Below are 20,821 nucleotides of genomic sequence, written 5' to 3' on the forward strand. Positions count from 1 at the left end.
CCTGAAAACTTGGGGGTTTGAAGAAGAATGTGTTTGAGGCACTTTAGAGGCTTAAACAGAATGGGTCTGTTTGCTTTCAGCAGCAGGATCCACTTTTAGCAAAGGGTAAAGAGCCTGTACACAGGAAACACCCGAGAGCCCGCAGAATCAACCCTGTCACCTGTTCATGACGTTAAACCTGCACAGGACCTACCCTGTACAACAGGATCCACGGAGAACAGCCCCAGGAGAATCAAGTTAGGAGAAATGGAAGATGGCTTAGATGTATATATTAACTTGCTATTCAAGTATCTATTAAGCCTTAATCAAAACAAAAGGGTAAAAGAAAATTCATACAATTGAAGTAACACTGTATCTGAGAATCTACATTTTTTATTTCATCAAGAAGTGCCCCAAAACCTAAAGTACAACATTTTTAAATCTACAACACAAAAATAGAAAATATTCAAAATGCACAGGAACACAAGTCACCTTTAATGTGATTAAAACGTCACATGAGATTTTTTTGCAGTTAAGTGGCAATTAAGGATGTGTTTTACAACACTCTATAGATATCTGCAAGTTTCCTGTACAAGTAGGATCCTCATGCTTGTGCAAGTCGTTCTAGGACTCTTCGGTAATCTGAAACAAGCTGTTGGAAGCTCTCTTCTAACTGCTCACGTTGCAAGTTTAGGTCTATTTGGTTCAACTGATTAGTCATCTCCTCTGGTCTTAGACACCTTCTCATCTTGGCAAGTTCTCTCTGTTTTTTCTAAGCAATCAAACAAACAGTAGTTTGAACACAGCCAGTAATTATCAAGAATATGGTATTTCATTATGGTGTTTCATCAAAATTTATTCTATTTCAGTATCTAGTTCTTTAAGATGTCCCTAATCCCAAGAGAAGTAGTAACCATGTTTGATTAGTACTACCTTTGTTCTGTTAAAAGCTCATAGTTTCTGTATTGCCAATTGCCGGTGAAGAGAGAAATGGTTTCAGATTTTGTTCCTAAACCAAACAGATTAGGTCTAACAGTACACCTACTACTGAAGATGGATGGCACAAAAAACTTGACTGTAGAAATCTGACCAGGATATTTAGTCCTACATTAACATTAATTAAACTGGTGTCCCATTACGTGACTATTCAGCCAAAAAATTTCCCTATAACTGACTATCAGAAATTAATTTTAAGCCTCCAGTACACAGAAAAAGTTTCACAAAATCTTACAAATTATTCAGTTACCAGGGATAGCAACAACAGCATTGAAAAGCAGTAAGATCATTTATAAGCATAAACATATTTGTACAGGACGATAAGTTGTCCTTGCTCTGTCACATGTGATTTTTACCTGTTTCTTAAAAACACCTCAAAATACTTTTATATTTTCTTTACCCAGATATACTTTTATATAGATGATACCTATTTCTGAACTATTCAGTTCTTCATTCTTCAGTCTTCTCTAGCTTTGTAAAAGAGAGTATCATTCAACACTTCATTAAAAAAAGTATTACATATGCCTGATGTCTTACCAATAAATCTTTGCAAAACCTAAGGAATCAATGTATTAAAACAACAAAATTTCACCAAATTATTCTATTTCTAATACTCTCAAAATCAAAGCCCTTTTGTGCTCTAATTTTAAGCTTATCTCTCAAAGGAGTATTTGTTTTCATTCTGTGATTGATGCTGAGTCAGGAGGGAGGAGTGGAGACTACAGTGAACTGTAAATGAGTAAGACCAGAAAAACTTTTACAGTATCCCAAAGATTGCACAGATAGGCAAAGTTCAGTTCAGAAAAGGAGGTTCTGTACTTAAGTACTGATGAGGAGTTCAAGCACATTTCTGGTCAATAATCAAGAAACCTTTCCTTGTTGAAAGGATGTGAAAAGCAGCATAGATGTTTAAATTTTTGATTCACATTAGCTCTGTGTAGTCAAAATGAGTAAGATACTCAAAACATATGATGAGCTGCCCAAATGAAAATTTGTATGAGTGAAATAAAAATAGTATATGAGTACCTTCTGGCCCAGCTTCTGTTAGTAGAGAAACTAAAACTTTATTCTAGAATTAATTCAAACTCTGCTTAATTAACAGGAGTGTCTGTTTAGATTATTTAGATCTAGATTAAACGTTTGCTCTGAAAAAAAGGGTGCCAGCTTTTAAATGCCCACTACATCTGATACTGTACCATTATGCCATCTTTAAGTTCCAGATTCCTGCTAAAAAGCAAACTCTCTTTGCATGTTTCAGATAACCAGTTGTTTCAATATCCATTTCCCCCTTCCAAATATACTACAAGCATATCCAGGTACACAAGGTTTTGAAAACTGCCATCAGTAACATTTTACCTGGGCAGCTTCAAGAGGATTCTTTGGGATAAAGTTGTTGGGCTGGCAGAAAAGCATATTCAAATAGCAAACAAAGTATCACAATTAAAAACCCAGTGCAGCAGTGGTATTTACTTCCAAGAGGGATGACACGAAGAACAAAGACATGATCAAGGAGATATGTCTACCAGCACAATCTACTAATAAAATGCAGTTTTGTCAGAAATGGAGAAGCCACAGTGAAACCAACATTTTACAAGCTGCTCATCCTTTAAACTACATTGGAGTGATGCCCTGTTATCGAATATACCAAATATTTTCTTTCCTGTATTAGTGCTACTTATACAGAGAGCAACACACCCTGCTGCATCAGTCATCCCAAGCTAGTCATGCCTCATGCAGAAAGGTCTCAGTATGTTTAGCAACCACCTCCTTGCTAATGTAATGACTTCCAGGGGAATAGATGTATTACATGTTTTTCCCCTGAGCTTTCTGCATATAGTTTTTTTCACTGCTAGTGTTAGCCAAGAAATAATTCTAAGATGGAATACCACTGTTATTAAACTAAGGCAGTATCAACTTAGAATTATTCTACATCTGTTCAAATGAAGCTATCAAACAGTTTATGTAATAAAATGACACCAGTATTAATGTATGCAGTAATATTCCTGATTATATGTTTATAAAGTTTGGTTCCCCCCTCAAAACTACCCTCTCTATACTAAAAGTTAGTTTCATTAAATTTCTGAAAACTTTTTGGAAATGGCAGTATGATTAAATTTATTGGAAATTGTTTAAAATGAATGTATGAGTAAGCTATTTACTAGGTAGAACTACTATAAACAAGATGACTATTTCAGAACATTAAATTTAAAATCTGGGAAAAAAGGAGTTGGTTGCTTTAAGGATTCTTTTGAATCCCCACTGAAATAACAAAAAACTAAAAATGCAATGTTCTGAAGTAGCAATATTGCATATTTAGCGATACAAAATCCATTCATTATCCATGCACTTATTGTGTGCAAAGACTGAAGTGGAAACACCTGCTAGAAGCACTAGAATGGAAGCTGCTTATGAAATTTTGGATTTTGCCTACAGAACCTCAGTGATGAGTGAGTGAATTGAAACCATGTAATAGTCATGAAAAAAAGTTGCTGAAAAATCACCTATTTGTAGTGGACACTGAGTGAAATTTAGCAAACGAGACAAGACACTCGTGAAAGAGAGCGTGTTTTGATTAAGGTTCTGGCACTCAGCATGACATGAAGTTATCACTAGATCAGATAAATATTTAATAATTCAATCCTGGCCTCTCATTTCTACTAGTAGTCCCTGTAAGCCCAATGTGACTACAAGCAAAGTTTTGCTATTTGGTGTGACAGGGTAAATGCTGCTTTAGAAAGGTTTTCAAGCTAATCAAGGTAGTGCTTGTGCTCTGTGTACCTTTATAAGCAGGATTTTGGTTTGCTTGGCAAGTACTTAATTGACAACAGTAGCTAACATGCTAGTAACAGCAATAAACCTAGATTTATTTGTGGCCTTTTTGACTCTTGATTTAAACACTGATGCCTTTCACAACTAAGATATAATTTTTTAAATCCATATCTCAAAGGTTCAGTTTATGCAACACAGACCAACCACCTTGAAAATCCAGAATGCATATATAATAGGAATTAAGAAAATTACTTGGTACCATGTTTAGTACTTGCTTGAATTTTACTGCTGGTATTATTTTATTTTCCATCTGCATGGAGCTAGTCCTATGTTGATATGACATAATTACTTCTAGCAAGCTGTTTTCTTGAGACCTAGCAAACAATTAGAACAGGAATCTAAACTATACCTAGTCTGCAGTGTAAACTTTACCTCTCTTCAAATTTGTGGCTTGTCTACTTAAGGTATGTTTTTAACCTCTTCAGGAAATTGAGCATTTCCTCCCGTTAAACCTACCTGGGCATAATGCCACTTGGAGCTAGATAGCATAGGCTTAACAGTAACCTCCTGCTGGAACTGGGCAGGAAACATCAGGAACCAAACACAGGATCTTCAGTGCTGCTACGTACAAATGTCCTCTGCATCTGTATATATGTCAGCTGAACACTGCATAACTAATAGTAGTTGATTGGCAACATAATTGACATCAACTACATTTATGGAAATTAAAGTAAAATCAAGTATAATTAGTCTTGAAATAAATATTAAATGATACTTAAGTCATATACACCTTATAGGGCCCAATCAGTCTTCTTTTAACATCCAACTGATAGCTTCTGGACTGTTCTGCATCACCCATGTTTGTTGCACGCAATCGGAGAATTTCATAAACTCGTCTTGTGTGTTGCTAATGAACAGAAAGGAGAATAAAAACCACATCTGAATAAAGAGGTCACTCAACAGAACTCCAAGTGCAGAAATACTGAAATATTAGAGTAATTCTTTATCTTATTAGAAGACAGGGGCAAGGATAAATCCATCCTATCTAGTGAATTCAGTGAATAAACATTTTTCTTTTTACTTGAAAACAATTTTCTTCCATGCACCCAGTGTCTGATCTCTCAAGTGTTGCACCACATAGAGGTGCTTCAAGGACTTGCTGTAAGTGAACAGCAGAAAGCCCAGAAGCCAGAGTCCAAACACACTTCTAAGAACAAGGACTGAACTAGAGTGATGTGAAGCAATACCAAGCAGTATGCACTTTGCTGATTTTAACAATCCACATATATCTACTGCCCTTCTAAAGGCCCCCTGAAAGTTATAATTATGAAAATGAAACAACAATATTTAAGCTTTTCTGTTTATTGGGGAAGAAAATTAATTAGTAAATGGAAAAACTGAATGCTTTTGCTATCAGGATCAGAAAGTACAACATCTGGGGAGAAAATTACATTGCTACTATATTAATCTTAACTTGCATTTAAGACCAAGTATTTGTTTCTGAACAACCCAACAAAAATAAAGTGGTTTGTTTGCTACACTACCACATGTTTATATACTGTTAAAATACCAAATGAAATTTATTTATTCCTTCAGATTTAAAATACAGAAGGCTGCAGATGTAGTTTCCTTATATTAGCTATACCATTTTCATGAACACATCTGAATATGGCTTTACACTGCCATCCCTCAAGGTTTAAAGTCTTTAGTACATCACACTCAAATACATTTTTAATTAAGCAACTTTGCCATTTCACTACCGTACTCAAAAATGAGTTTAATAACTCTAGATTACCATCAAATTTAATTGTTCAATTTAACTCTTTAGTTCTCCAAGTGTCTAGAGTTGCATTAGTAAGTTGTTTGCCACTTTAGCATTCTGCATTCCCAAAGTGACTCTTAGTTGCACACTCTTGAAAGAAATCAAAACCATGTCAAATTCTATTACAATAGAATTTGTAGGCAAAAAAGGCAATTATCTAAAACCATGAGCCATATATCTCCTGATACATCCTTAACAAGTGTCAAAATAAGCAAGATTGTAAATTCCATGTCTCTCTCTAAGTTTAAATGGTATTGTACTAGTTTGATAAGAATATGTCCAACTACAACTGTACTGATTTAATACCTTATTTATTTTCAATTTTTGTTGAGCTTCCGTCACCATTTCTTGACTGAAACCTTGCATTAACTTTACTGGGGAAAAGCAAACCAGATCTTGACAGAGCTTTACAAGAACAAAGTCTCTAAGCTTCACATAGTTCTCAGAAGGATCTTCAGCTAGAAAGAATAAAAAAAGCTTATCAGCATTATTTGTTTTCTTATCTCTGGTACGTAATTACAAAGAACTATGGAAAACAAAAGCAAATGCAGTATCCATCAGTATATAAACAACTATGCTTAACTGTTATCAAAGGTTTTGATGTTTGACAGTAGACATCAAACAGGTCACATTATGGGAAACTTCTAATATTTTGTGTATGCAGTGCTGTACATATTGTACGTATGTATTGTGAAATTGACTTGTTTAAACCCATTTAACTCCTTGGGAAAAGACTAGCCTATAAACTTTTTTTCTTGCATCTTTGACCTATTCTATATTTGACAGTGGTAGAACTACTAAAAGACAAACAAAATGGAAAATGTGGGAAAAGATTAGTGAAAATATCCTATTGTATACAAGTAAACTAGTTGAAGATATGTATTGAGCAGGAGTTAGTCTTTGTTAGCAGGAAAAAGTACAAGAAGTCAAAGAAGATTCTCCAAAATTACAAGGCTGAAAGGACCTAAGCAAAAGCTGATCATGATTTCAAGTTACTTCAATTTTACTTAAAAAGAGAGCATAGCTATCAAAACTGTTTCTACAGAAAAAGCCACTGAAATGGAGAAGTAGCCACATTTATGATCAACATGAGCACATATGCAACTATTTAATGCAAAACAAAAATATGTACAACATTTTGAATATATTTTTTTCCTTGCTTCAGACAAGCTCACTACAAACAAGTAGCAGGGCCATGCTTGCCCTTCAGCACTCATTTTTCTGGGAGCTAACATTGTGGAGTTTATTGCTAACATCCCAGCTGCATTTTCCTTTAGTTTTAACACTGTAAATAGTTAAAACGTGCAGTTTTAGGATGATCAAAAGCAAAACAAAGCTATCAAGAAGGACTGGGATAGAAGCTTTTGCCACGTAGTGTATGTGGCACAGCACAGCTAATAATTTATTTTTCTGGGTTAGGTTAAAATGTATTGTGTATGAGTGGCCTAATCTTGTATGGCAAGCCTTATAGCACTTACTCTGCAAAAGAGATTGTAGAAGTGCACTAAAGTAAATGATTAGTTCTTTTGCACTCAGAGTAGTTAAAAGAAGAATGAGGCAGTTTCTGTCCAGTAAGCACTAGCAGCATACAATTTGCTTGTGTCAGGATGACAAGGTATAAGCAGAACAAAATATTTGCTGCAAATGTGAAACTAAGTAGTAAATTTAATTAGTAAATCATCAGCTTTTTCAAAGAAATTAATTAGATCTTCATTTCCTCTTTACAGAAAAGTTAAAGGCTTAATTTCACAATTTTAAGTGATATGTAACTAAATATCCTGGTCATATTTAGATAGTCCAAGTCTAATGTCCCCCTCAAAAAGGACAATAAATAGTTCTCTAAGAGTCTTAACTTTCATAATTTGAGTGCCATGTAGAATATTGCAAGCCTTCTCCTGCCTCATTCCACAAAAAAAATGGACCAACGTTCTAGTGCACTTTTACTGTTTTCTACAACCCTGCACTTAAGGCACTGAGCCATGAACATGGCATAGGATTTATGCAGTAGCAAGTTAAGACTTTGCTCATCCTCAATTATAAAAGCTACATAAAGGTTTGTACTATAAAAAGGAAAAATGCATGATGCACATGAGTTCATGTTGCATGAACTAAGTTATACTTTCTTAGGTTCCCACAAACTGGATTGAAATTGAGGTGGATTATTTTGTTACGATGATCTGGCAACAACGCATTATGAAAGCAAGTGGTCTATGGGGTTTTAATTAGAATGGAGAGTTATTTATAACCAAGATGAGACTACATATAGAATTGAATGGTAAACATGTGTTTGAACTGCATTTCTTCCTATACTAGACTTGAAATCACAGGACTGATGTCATGCCTGTGGCAATTTTAAATGTTAGTTTTGTTATGCACATGGACTCTTTATCTGCCATTTCCACAATCTTCTGTTTTCAGGTATTTGTGCACACACATCTAATATCATGGATACCTTCAGCCAGCAATATGTGCTCCTAGACCACAAGTTCTCTATAAACTCTTACTGTCTGTGAAATTTCAGCAGGCACACTAATATTAAATATGCTATTTTAGTTAGGTGCGTTGTGTCTCCCCTCAAATTTGAGTTTTGGCTAACAGGGGTAAGTTGAACAAGGAATTTCACAAAGCTTGATCTCTTGGCAAACTCAGCTGTGTATCTCACAATAAAATAGTTAATTAGCTGGTAATCCATTCACACTAGAGACTGAATTTTCCTGGTGTGCTGTTCTCTGAGTTAAGAAGCTACACCATATACACTGCTGTAAACCAGGGTACTATTAATCCTGAACTGAGCAGAAGCTAAATCTTCAAAAGGCCTTAAATTCACACAAATGAAGATAGAAGTTAGCTTGTGGGATAACAACCTGTAAAGTTCCTTATTAAAAATGTAACACAAACCTGTTATATCGAGTACTGTAGGAGAAGACATATAGTATCTGTGAACTGTTTCAAGCAGCTGAGCACCATGGCCTTCTCCTTGGAATGGCGGCAAGATCAGCATCTGGCTGCAGACAAAGGAATGCATTTCCAGTTCAAATGCAAGCATTTGAAAATATAATGCAAAGTCTTAAAAACAAAATGGTATTTCATTTTAGATTAAGGTATGTGCAATCTTCATGTTAAAACGTGATTTTTAACAGAAGCTTAAAACTGTTAAGTATTCAAAACTTGTTTGAGATTCCCTCCGCTTCAAGAAGGGAACAATGAAAAAAATCAGTGCATAGACAGCTAATAATGGGGATTTTTTTAAACAAATCAACACTATTATAAACAAGTATTGGGAACTTCAGCAGTTCCCTCTTCTGAAATAAAAGGCAAGGCACGAGTTACACCGCCAATTACCTTACACGTGGCCGGGTTTTGTCTGGGTACACATAGTAATTATAGACTGTCATGTAGCCTACGGTCGCAAAGAGCGTAGCTCCATCCTTATTATACTTCTCAAATCTGCAGATAAAACAGAAAGCCAAGCAGGTCAATTACAGTTGCGCTCCCATGCAGTGTCCATTTTCTTTTCCATTCTCCAACTGAATTTTCAGTGTCAGCAAGCTACTCTGTGAGGGCCCAATGGGTACACCTGCTATGTTCTGAATGTACAATTCACTTAATTGGTGTGCAGCAACTTGGATAAATCAGACCTCTTTACAGCACTTCAGTGCACTTGCCTATTATAAAGATGAATAGGTGGCAAGTAAAAGAAAACACAGGCAAAGCTCATTTTACTGTTTAAGCCTACATTCAGGGCTCTAACGGACAACAGCATTTAATTCAGCTCTATTCTCAAGCTTTCCCAAAGCATAATGGAGGAAAACTCAAGCCTCATAAACAATGTTTTTTCTTTCCTGGGAAAAATATCATTATACTGCTCCAATAATTGGCCAGCCACAATTAAAATGCAGGCTTTGTGGAGGTAATAAGGTCCACTGTTGCTTTAGAACTGTACTTACACTAGAAAGTAGTTCCATCTTTCATCATCTACATCAATAAAGCTAGCAGTTTCAATAAACCACATCAAGAACGTCTGAAGCCTTTCATGATATTCTCGAAAGCCTGGACATGTCATGTCAGCCTAGGGAAAAAGCCAGGAGAAGTCAGGTGAAACCTATCACAGATGCAAGAGGAAAATCTATGCAAAACCTAATTAAATTCTCTAATATAGAAAAGCATGTTAATGATTCACAAACGGATAAAATTCTAGTATTTATACACTACAGTTGAGTCACTACAGAAGGTGCATCTCTGCAAAATAAAATTGAATTTGGTTGCTCAAAAGCAGACATTTAACTAAATTTTTCATACCTTGTATATCTGATATGTTATATCTTCACCAGCTTCCTCATTATGGATAGAATATGTGTGTAACAGCATTCCAAATGGCTTGAAGTTGACCTCCTTCTCCAGCAGAGACACAAAGTCATCTGTGTTTGTGCAAAAACCAGGTGGAATGATTTCTCTAATTTTACTTTCCACATCATCTGCCTGGAGATTACAAAAAGGGGAAGGATCGGTGGAAAATTAGAAAAAGACAGCATTCGTGTCACTGGTGTGTTTAAGAAATGACTATATGAGACACACTATTATCTACCAGTAATTAAAAAAACAAAAAGAAAGAGAAAAAAGAAAAAGCAAGCATTCTTGTTGTTCATTAGTGATCTTCCAGCAAGTAAAGGAGCCACACTCATGAGATCAGAAATGTCACAATCCAGCCTTTTTAAGCATCAAAAAGCTCTCGGTTACAGCCTAAGTTCATGAACATTTTTATGCTTATAGATTGTTATATTTGTTTAAGCTTGACTAAGAGCATTGGTAGCTATTCTGTAAGTGCAGCATGTTCAAAAGCCAAGACTTTCTAGACAGCAATTCCCCAAGACTATGCTATGCTACACAGCCTTGCAGAATGCAGGTTCCCAAACAAGCAGCTTACAAGAGGTATTAGGTGATGCAGAACTAAGCAGAGAAAAAGGGACAAAGACCAAAAACGGTAGCTCCCAAATAGGGAAGTGACAGCTAGCACACTCTGGCATTCTTATGGCCCCCTGCTTGAAATGCCTGTCTATAGAATCAGCTGCAAAACAGTACAAACTCAGACAACCACATCCTGCATTCTAATAAAAGGAAGTTTTGAAAACAAAGTTTGACATAAAATAGTACAACTTATGAATACTGTCAGCAAATCTGACCTGTAGTCTAACATACTGTGGAAGACAAAATATTCTGACACCAAAATTTAATTCAGAGATTACTCTTTTCAGATAGCCAAAGTTAGAGACTATCAGCTGAGCAGACTTCATAATCCTTTTCAGACCCCCAAAAGACCACTTGATTGAATACATTTACTACTTCTTTTTAACCATGAATATTTGATGAAGCTTCACAATAACGTATTACTGCTTCTCACCAGGCAATAAAACTTAATGAATTGGTCTCAACTTAACAAAACCATACTCCTCAATACAACCCCTAAAAGCCTGACATTACATTCAACAAAATGAGCTTACATTCAATTCAAACTTTCCTCTGGACAATGAATCCAGGTTTTTACTTAATGGAGTTTGCCGTGAGTTCAGCTGTAATGTTTGTATTGTATCTATTTCCACAAGGGCGGACACAAGAACACTTTGTGTTAACTTACTAAGCAGCTCTTTCACACCGTTTACATGCATGATGGGTATTAGTTCAAAACCAAGACTCTTGCTACTTAGCATTCAAAACAGGGAAATTAAGATGCTTAGAACAAAATACACTACAAAAGGCTAATACAACATGCTACTAATTCCTGTCCTTTCAACCATGGGCCCTTAAGCAGAAGCAATGCACCTGCAAATGAATAGCACTTTATCATTCAGTTACATTTTTAGTGTAGAGAAAGATAGACTTAGCTCAGCACAAACAAGTTTTATTCTTAATGGTTTGGTATTACCAACATTTATATTTTTATTTGGAGAGAGCTATTAAGCAGTTAAAATACAACTCTACAGTACCTGGTGTAAGAACTCAGTAAAAACGTGTACAGTCTTTACACTCATTTCATCCTCAAAACAAAGATAATTTGTTGGTGCCTTCACTATTCTTCATAAACCAATATTAGCTAAAATACGTTTTCTTTACACTTGCTGATTTAAGGGGGATTACACAAAACCAGCCACTTCTTCTGAATCAATGAATTACATTAAAAAACATTTCTATGGAACACAATTTAGAAATGCCTTTTTTTAAATTGTGCAAATGCATTGTTTACACAGCTCTTACGTCTGCTCTACTGACAGAGCTGGAAGACATCACAACTAAGAATCTGTAACAGTTTGCATTTTCTATAGCTGAGTAAGCATGCAAAATAATCTAGAATTAAAACAGTATTTCCAAGCAACAGTACAATAACTTAGATGAAATGCAGACAACATCTAAAAAGGGTGAATATACAGCAGGAAGTACTATACACATAATGTTTAAGTACTTTTGCTTCCCCTCACACTTCTATGTTTCTTCATTAGAGGAAGCCAAACTGTGATCTGCACAAGTGTAAGGTAGCACATCCATCACTGGCTGCCACCAGAGAAGTCTTGTTTTCAATACAGCAGAAAGAATTAAAATATGCCAGAGGCTTAGCAAATAAAGCACTAGATGATACTTCTTAATTCTATATGACTACAACATATTTTCACCTATTGACTCCTAAAAATTCTCTCCCCTTGGAAAAGGAACACAGAGGAAAATACAGTCTTCAACTACTTTTAGGGTTAACAGGATCTCTCATTCTCATGGAGCAAATCCCAGAATCCTCAGTTTGAGCAGTGGCAGAAGTTTAAGCCATGCAATTTTCAGTTAGTAAGACATGGAATACTGGAATCTCAATAGATCAACCACATAAAAAATACTTTATTTCATTAAAACTTGTACTTTTAAATGGAAACATTCATTACTTAGTAGGTCCTTTTCAAACACTTCTCTCTGAGGAGCCCATAATCCAAGGAGCTACCAAAATGTGTTTACTGCCTTCCCGTGTGCATTTCTTTGATATTGGTGAAAAATTAATTTTTTTTTTTATCAGAGCAACACATTTGTATCTTAGAAACTGGAATGGATGCACACAAATTTCTCCTCAGAAAAATAATCCTTGTTACTACTACAGCAATGTTTAACATAGGCACAGCAACTTACAATGAAGCATGCAAAAACCTGAATGAAGCCAGCAAGAGCTGTTAAGCTTATGGTCATGGAAGTGCTGTCTGTAATAAGAGTACCTTCATAATCAGAATCATGTAAGGTGACGACAGAAAATGTGGTATGGGCTTGTAACTACACTTGTTTTGTAGTAGGACTGTTTAAGTGGGTAATGTCTCTTTGTACATCACATTAACTCTGGGTAATTTTAATTTAGAAATTAGTACTGTACTACTAGGCAGCTATGACATTTGCATACCGTATAGATGCTGTTTCAAAGTGACTTAATTTAAAATAACAATAGAAGCATATTTTAGAGTTGAATTTCTCTAAAACTTGTATGCACATACTTTAGAGGGGAGAAATGGAGTGATCAGCAGTATTACATTACAAAAGCACCAAATACTGAAACAATACTTTTTAATTAACTTTTGTATAAAGCAAATGCATACACTAGACACAAAGCAAGATACAGAGTTTAGTGAAATACTTTACCCCTATCCCATCATAAAACGCAGAAAAAAGGAAGATACTGGAACAGCTGCAAATCTCAAAGCAGCAAGCAATTCAGAGGTCATTGCTATTAATATTTACACTAGAAGAAAGCAGTTTCTCTTCAGTTATTTGAAAGAATTAACGCCATTCAAGGGATAAATTTCATCTACTTTCACTAAATGAAGTGCCAGCTTCTGTTCAAAACATGATCATACTTTGCTGAGGCTTCCCCAATAATATAATTTCCTTAAAGATGGATCTAAACCATGTTAAGATGCATAAATATGTCTGGACTTCTGCCTTTTGACATTTCAGGACTGTATGTCGAATGTTGAAAAAGATCTTGGAGAAAAAAAACCAACAGTGGTATTGGGATGAATATTTCTGTCAGCCCCTAGCAGGGATAGCAGCAGCTGCTTTAGCAATAAGGAAACCAAACTCAATATTACAGAATAAAACCACCTGCTGCTGAATGAGCTTGTATGGGTATTTGGGTGCAAAATCCTCAGCTGTGAATAACTTTGTGGAACATTAATACCAACGTGCTTGGAACCAGTTATGGTAAAGGCAGAAACTGCTGTCCTTTCCTAAACACCATCTATTCACAGCACAGGATTATCTGTCCTGTGTGGCACATGGTCTGCATCTTACTATAATTATCATCAGGAGGAGAGATCAGCAAATAGTTAACTTAGAAACATAAACATTAATATGCATTCAAATCAACATTCTGCTGTAATGACAGTTTATGTTTTAACCTCTGCAATGCATTATCTTTGGGTGGATAAACCGATGGTAAATACAAATGCAGAAGAAGATTGACTACAGCCATGTATTTTTTTCCTACATATGTTTAGATATAGCAATATAAGCAGCTTATTTGACTGGACAGTACTAGTAAAACTAAGGGAAGCACAGGGTAAGCAACCACATTGTTCCCCCTCAGTCAAGGCATGTAAATGCTCTGGAAAGCAAACACAAGTGCTGCTCAAAAAGACCTTTTTTGTCCCCATCTCAGTCCTCCAAAGGAATTGGAAGAGTAATCCAGTATAGGAAACAGGCCTTGAAAAAAGCAACCATTTTGATCAATCAAAAAATTGCAGTGAGCATAGGGCAAGACAGACCTTGTTTAGACCTCCAGAGAAGTAAAATGGGTTTGCCATTTGTAGAGAAAATAGATGAAGTTAGAAGGTGCTACGGTGCAGATTACTGTTCTATTTTGAAATTATATCACTGAAAAAATGGATTTTAATATGTTTACTACACAGCCAACAGCCTTTCCTTTTTTTCCTTATTTCCAAAAAATCCTTAAGATTGAAGAGCATGAGCTTTCACTCCTAAGACATGTTGCTCTAGCCTCCAAAGTATTTCAGACATGTCCAGGAACTTAGCCTGTTGAACTGAGTATATTCTAATACACCTTCAAAACAAGGAAGGGCAAATCTATAAAATTATTTTAATTAAGTCATTCCAATGTATTTCTCCTTTTACAGTAGGCCTTTCATTGAATTTATTTAAATAAACTCCCACAAATTTGAAAGTAGTAACTTAAATGCAGTCTGAAGTAATATTTTATATGAGAACATCTAGACAGTAGGAGAGGAAAACAAAGTTATTCTACAAGTATTTTATATGCTCAAAAACTCTGCACGAAAAAGAACAAACAACCAAACAAAAACCCTGCAGGTAATTTAATTGTATTGTCACATTCCTTTAAGAAAGATGTAAAGCATACATGATACGCATACAGAAGTTTATAATCTCTTTACTGCCCTACTTGTTGTCCATGTTTAGAGACACAGTCAAGCATACTATCTCATGAAGTTCTTACAGAAACCTCCTTTTCCTTCTCACTGATTCTCTCCATCATTAGCCTCACCAATACTAGTCCTCCTCCTGCTCAAAGTTAATATGAAAATACAGATTTGCCAAGTTGAGGTTTATTTTGTGGAACTGGCTTTAGCACCAGAACCTCACATCTGACTGTTCTGTTAGACACAGTTTTGATTGTACTGTTGTCAGGGAATGGGAAATGAAGTTCAAAGCTTTTTATTAGCTTAGCAAACAGAAGCTTTGTTTTGTTCCTTTTAATTTAATCCATGACTAGGTGGGAAATTACTAAACCTAGAACTGAAGTAAACCTTCTCAATGTTATGTTAAAGACAGAATCAGACCTGCACTTACCTCCACACAGTCAAACTTTTCATTTACTCTTGACGTGTATTCAATGCGGAAGAGTGTAGACAGGTTTCCAGCAATGTAATACAAGAGGATCTTGAGTCCCTTGTAGCCAAAAGCAACTTCACTGAGAAAGGAGAAAATAACAACCAGAACTCGATACAAAACAAAACATTCACACCACAGTGGCTTCATTTCACCTGACATTCACATAGACTTTCCTGGTAAGGTAAAGTAAGCTTCCTAATGGGGAAAGGGAATCAAACTGGATGTGTGCTATAGGACAGAGATAACACCTTACACTGCTTCTATTATTTCACTCCTCTAGTGGAAATATTCTGAGCTCAGTAAGGCAGTGTCTGTATCCTTACTGTGACAGCTCAGGAGAGAATACCTGAAAACAGCTCATACTGTGTTTATGCTTTTTCAACAGCTTTAACTCATTAACAGTTATTTACATTAATTGATTGCTAACATTTGTTAAAAATTACTTTGCAGTGTAGTATAATACTTTGGAGTAAACTACTTCAATCTATAATGTACAAAGCACAAATAACCAAGTATAGCAATTTGTGGAGTTTTCAGTTGACAGTTTCTGTTTAGTTATCCAATGTAACCAGAAATTAGTATATGCAAAAAGAAGTACAGAATACAAAAGCTTTTTTTACAGTTTGAAAATACAAGCTGCCTCAACACAAACTCTATACTCTTATGAAGAATAGAGAATTTATTTTCTGAAAAAAATAATGTACACAAAGAAACAGGCCATTTTTTTAAAATTAAAGCATAGCTAATTTTTTTTTTTTGCACTGGGATTTTTCTTTTATGGTAGTACATTCATAATTTAAAATTTGAAATGTATGTGCCAGAAGAATTTGCTTGTTAGCTAAACTAACAGATTGGAGAGTTCTCTGATTACTAAAATTATAATTATTGTCAATGATAGCTGCAGTAGACATCTATTAGTGTAACTAAATTATTACATTTAATATAGGTAGTTTATTCTAATTGGGGTACTTAGAATGCTTTCAAAAGGAAATTGAAATTAAGAAACACAACTACTTAAAGAAGTCCACAGAAACATGCAGGTGGATTCTCTGTAGGTTTGTTTGGGTTTTTTGGTTTAATTGTTTTGGTTGGTGGTGTTTTTTTTTTTTAATCTGTGGCCAGATTGTTGAATGCAAATACTCGACTGAAAATAACAAATGACACTTCAGCACTAATTAATTCAGCATATTCAAAATAAAAGAAACAATGCTTTTCTACCTATACTTTAGGAAATAGTTGGATACCAGCATTCTTCTGGAGAAAGCAGCTGCTTATAGCCTGAACAGGTGTACTCCTCACTGTCTGGATGGCCATGCCCAGGGAGTGGTGGGGAATGGAGTGAAATGCACCAGACAGCTGCTCTCCTGTGGTGCTCCCAGGGCTCAGTCCTGGGGACAGTCCCATTTAATTTCTTTACCAGTGATCTGAATGCTCCCTAAGTCAGATTGCAGTCAACACCAGGCTGGGCAGGAGTGCTGATCTGCTGGAACTGGGTCACAACAAGTGACAGACTTGGGGAAGAGCAGCTGGAAAAGGAGCTGGGGTGCTGGCTGACAAGGGACTGGACATGAGTAGGTCACTGTGTGCCCAGGTGGCCACGAAGGCCAGTGGCACCCTGGCCTCTATCAGCAAAGGCAGCAGCAGCACCAGGCCAGCACTTCTTATCTTGCAATCAGTATTAGCAAAAAATTTTTGCCTTTTAGTGATTTAGAAACAAATTTGCCCTTTGGGACCTATTAGTTTAAATCTGGAAACTTTAACTTACTCATCTCCAAACACTTGATGGCTGTACTCTGGATTAAACGTTGTATTCTCATCCTCCAAATCCTCAGGAAAGCGAACTGAGAAAATAATAAGAATAGAGCATGACCAAGTCACCACCTTTCATTTGTTTATCCACAGAAGCCCTGCTAGCTGTTCGTGCACCTTTCCACTAGAGTCAGACAACTCTAGTTAAGAAACTGTGTGAGAGTGGCATACAAATGAGATAAAGGCATCCCATACCCAACTTAGGTGCATGTTACTTGACCTATGAGTATCAAATCAGTAATCAGACTAGAACTGAGAAACTGACACAGAGGTATACATGTATATATTTCATAAGAAGACACTGGAATACTTCGGTATCACTTGTACAATATTAAAAAGTGCCATTACCTAGCTTCAGCTGAATTGCCTCATTTGTATTACACTTGTATTCAGCCAGCTTCTTCTCTGTAGCAGTAAGTCCTGAAAAAAATAAGAGGATAAAGAGATCTATCTCACACACTCTTCTGGAAATAGAAAAATACAAGTACCTCTTTTCAGTTTCTGAGCATTTAAGTCATTACTATAAAAACATTAAGTATTCTAAGTTACTACAAATTAAATATATATTTTACATGTGTATACTGAATGAGAATTCAGTATAACATATAAGTATCACATGTCAGCACATTTCATGTGTTTGCATTAAGTCATTTTCATAAACTGCTGTTAACGAACTACAGTGGCACGTACATCACTAGCAATTATTTAGCCAGCACTACTCTTTCAGAACGGATGTAGAAGAAAAATGCAAATGAACTGTATTTCATCTGACTTCCAAAGCCTAATCTAGGCCAAAAGATACGTTTCACCTCAGGTATGTTCCAAATGCTTCACAAACATAGCCCCTCTTCATTTCAGAATTACCGTAAGAAAGTTCTTCTACACCTTACTTCCGGCAGCAAACTTTAAGTAGGAACACTTTCGGGTTTTTAACTCGCTGCCCACCGCCGGCAAACTCGTGGCCACGGACACGCACTGGTTTAACACTACCAGACCGTGGGGCCATAAACCGGAGACACGCAGGAGCAGGGCCATGGGAGCCGGGCAGCAGAGGCAGCCAGGCTTCCTTCCCTCATAGCCTACTCCCCGTCCGCCCGCCGTCTTCACCCGCATCCGCCGGCCCCGAGTTCAGGCTCCCCTGCCCCGCGTCCCAGTCAGGGCCCTACCCCCGGGCCCCCCTGCCCTCAGGGCGAGGCTGCCACAGCCCGCCGGCCGGCCGGCCGGGCCGGGCCGGGACTCACCCGCCATGTCCGAGCCCCGCGCGCAGCGAATCAACCCGCGCGCCCGCCCGGCGGAAATGAGCGCGCGCGCACACGCGCTTCCGCTTCCGCCCGCCGAAACCCGGCGGGGAGCCAATGGCTGCCCCGTGCGGCGCGCGCAGCCCGCGCGCATGCTCAGCGCTGCCTCGAGCCTCGCGCTGGCTCGCGTGGCCGGCCCCGCCCCGCCCCGTCCCCCCCAGACCGCGGGCTGGCCGGGGCGCGTGCGCAGTGGTGCTCGCACCTGTCTCACGTGCGGCGGCTCCGCTGCTGGCGTCGCTGCCCCGGTGCCGCCGGCCGTGCCCGCAAGGAGCGCTCCCCTGGCGCGGCAGCCACCTTGCGAGGGGCCGCCTCCGCTCCTTCTTTCACGCACAGACCTCGCTGCTCATTGCTGCCGTTCCGCTTTGGCCGAGCAAACAACCGGAGCTTTGTCATTAGTGAAAAAGCTAAGACGTTCAATGCTGAACCGCTTCCTGCAGCTACGGCGGGAAGGAGCGTGGGGATTTCTGCCGTTTCCTTTCAAAGACCTGGCTTTTGATGCACTTTGGTACTTGCTGTGCTGGTTTAGCTTGGGGAATTACTTTTCACAGTGGCTTCTGGGGGTAGTGAGTTCGATCTTTGAGGGTCCCTTCCAACTCAGCTTATTCTGTGATTCGGTGATTTGTGCTGAACACAGTGTGGATAACACAGAGATGTTTTTGTTATTGCTGAGCAGGGCTTTCATAGAGCCAAGGCATTTGCTGCTTTTTGTACTGCCATGCTGGTAAAGATATAGGGGCTGAATGAATGATTGAGAAGAGACACAGCTGGGACAGATGTCCCCAAGTGACAAAGGGATATTTTTAACCAGATGGCATCATACTCAGTATATAACGTGAGGAGAAGAAAGAAGAAGGGAGGGGATATTTAGGGTGATCATGTTTGTCTTCCCAGATAACTACAGGTGATGAAACCCTGTGCTCCTGCAGATGGCTGAACACCTTCCTACCCATGGGAAGCAGTGAATTAATTCCTTTTTTTGCTTTGCTTGTATGCGTGGCTTTTGCTTTTCCTATTAAACTGTGTGTATCTCAACCCACGAGTTTTCTACTTTTTACCCTTCCAGTTCTCTCACCAGTCCTGCTGGTGGGGGAGCAGAGTGACTATGTGGGTCTTGGCTGCTGGCTATGGTTAAACCATGACACTGTGCAGCTAGCATGTATGTATATGGATTTGTTGAACAAAATGCTTGGGTGGTCAGATGCTTATCAAATAGGCAGACTTCTAGCAAAACTGTTCTTGCTGTCAGCTGGGACATAGGTATATATGTAGTATATGAACTCTAAGTTATATGCAGAAAGTTTTTGTTGACATGTAACTAAAAAAAGTTGTTTACCACAGAAAAGTTGTTTTAAACTTAAGTGAGTCATTGTTTCATGACCACCATTATAAGCTACCAGTTCAGTATTGTATTTTAATATCTCACTGTATTATTTGAGAAGTACCAGAATCTGCCCTTTTTGTGTTTCCCAGTGGCATCTAATAAAAGACACTTTGTTGGGCCCTTGAAATAGCACAGCAAGACAAAATACGCAGTATTATTTAAATCAGGTTTTATAAGCACTGTGATTGAACTGCTGGAATAAACCTTCCTTTTCTTAAGGCTTTGGCCTGCATGCCTTTCATTTTGAAGTATATATGTGCTCTGCTGATAAAGGATCATAAGACCCTGTCAGAAGTTACTGAATTCCAGCCAGATTTTGGGCCTCTGGTTCTATGTTTGAAATACGGATTTGTAGCCAAGCTCCCAGAACTTCAGTCTATGAACAGTTTCGGCACTTGAAGCAACAGGTACACTCGCCTCTGCTGAGCCTCAGAGGCACGGCTGCATCTCTTACGCCACAAATGAGACTGAGCAGCATTTAAAGCGGCTCCGTTTTGCACTGTGGAGGCGCATCCCGCCAAGGACCCACACCGGACGGCCGCTGCCTCGGCACCCGGCAGGGCAGGGCAGGGCAGGGCGGGGCGGGGCAGGGCAGGGCAGGGCGCTCACCCACCCACCCACCCACAGCGCTGCGCTGAGGCGGTGGCGGCTGCTGCGGCGGCGCGGCGGGCGGCGGGCTGGCTCCTCCTCCTCGGCGGGCTCAGCATGGCGGTCAAGGTGACTCTCCCGCTCCGCCGCTGGTGGCAGGAGGAGCCGGGCGGATCCCGCGCGGGGCCGGGGGCTGGCGGCTGGCGGGGAAGGCGGCCGCTGCTGCGGGATTGCCGCGGGGCCCGGGGAACGGCGTCGCGGGGGCGGCGATGGCGGGGCGGCCCCGGGGGAGCGGCA

The 20,821-nt window shown here is 38.5% G+C and overlaps 2 protein-coding genes across 2 annotated transcripts in view; one reads left to right on the plus strand and one right to left on the minus strand.

Moving 5' to 3' along the window:
• Window positions 1-356: 356 nt before the first annotated feature.
• On the minus strand, window positions 357-18,540 carry HAT1 (histone acetyltransferase 1). The gene is made up of 11 exons (XM_036386871.2): window positions 18,499-18,540; window positions 17,606-17,677; window positions 17,214-17,289; window positions 15,407-15,527; window positions 9,866-10,045; window positions 9,514-9,635; window positions 8,909-9,013; window positions 8,465-8,571; window positions 5,873-6,024; window positions 4,535-4,651; window positions 357-751 (listed from the first exon to the last, which is right to left on the minus strand). Exons 1-11 carry the CDS (start codon window positions 18,503-18,505, stop codon window positions 584-586), a joined length of 1,227 nt encoding a protein of 408 aa, XP_036242764.1. The 5' UTR covers window positions 18,506-18,540; the 3' UTR covers window positions 357-583.
• Window positions 18,541-20,581: 2,041 nt separating this feature from the next.
• SLC25A12 (solute carrier family 25 member 12) overlaps window positions 20,582-20,821 on the plus strand; it is a 45,283-nt gene continuing 45,043 nt past the window's right edge. The window contains exon 1 of the mRNA XM_036386380.2: window positions 20,582-20,653. Coding sequence (XP_036242273.1) covers window positions 20,642-20,653 — 12 coding nt within the window. The 5' untranslated portion in view covers window positions 20,582-20,641. The remainder of the gene's footprint in view (window positions 20,654-20,821) is intronic.

This window comes from Molothrus ater, chromosome 7, assembly GCF_012460135.2.
Source record: "Molothrus ater isolate BHLD 08-10-18 breed brown headed cowbird chromosome 7, BPBGC_Mater_1.1, whole genome shotgun sequence".
Lineage (NCBI taxonomy): Eukaryota > Metazoa > Chordata > Aves > Passeriformes > Icteridae > Molothrus > Molothrus ater.

What these genes read in the sequence shown, in the direction of transcription:
- HAT1 (XM_036386871.2), bottom strand. An exon ending in AAAAGTTTGACTGTGTGGAG is followed by an intron (nt 10,046 to 15,406) that starts GTAAGTGCAGGT and finishes TGTAATCTCCAG; the next exon opens with GCAGATGATGTGGAAAGTAA. An exon ending in AAAACCCGGCCACGTGTAAG is followed by an intron (nt 8,572 to 8,908) that starts GTAATTGGCGGT and finishes CTTTGTCTGCAG; the next exon opens with CCAGATGCTGATCTTGCCGC.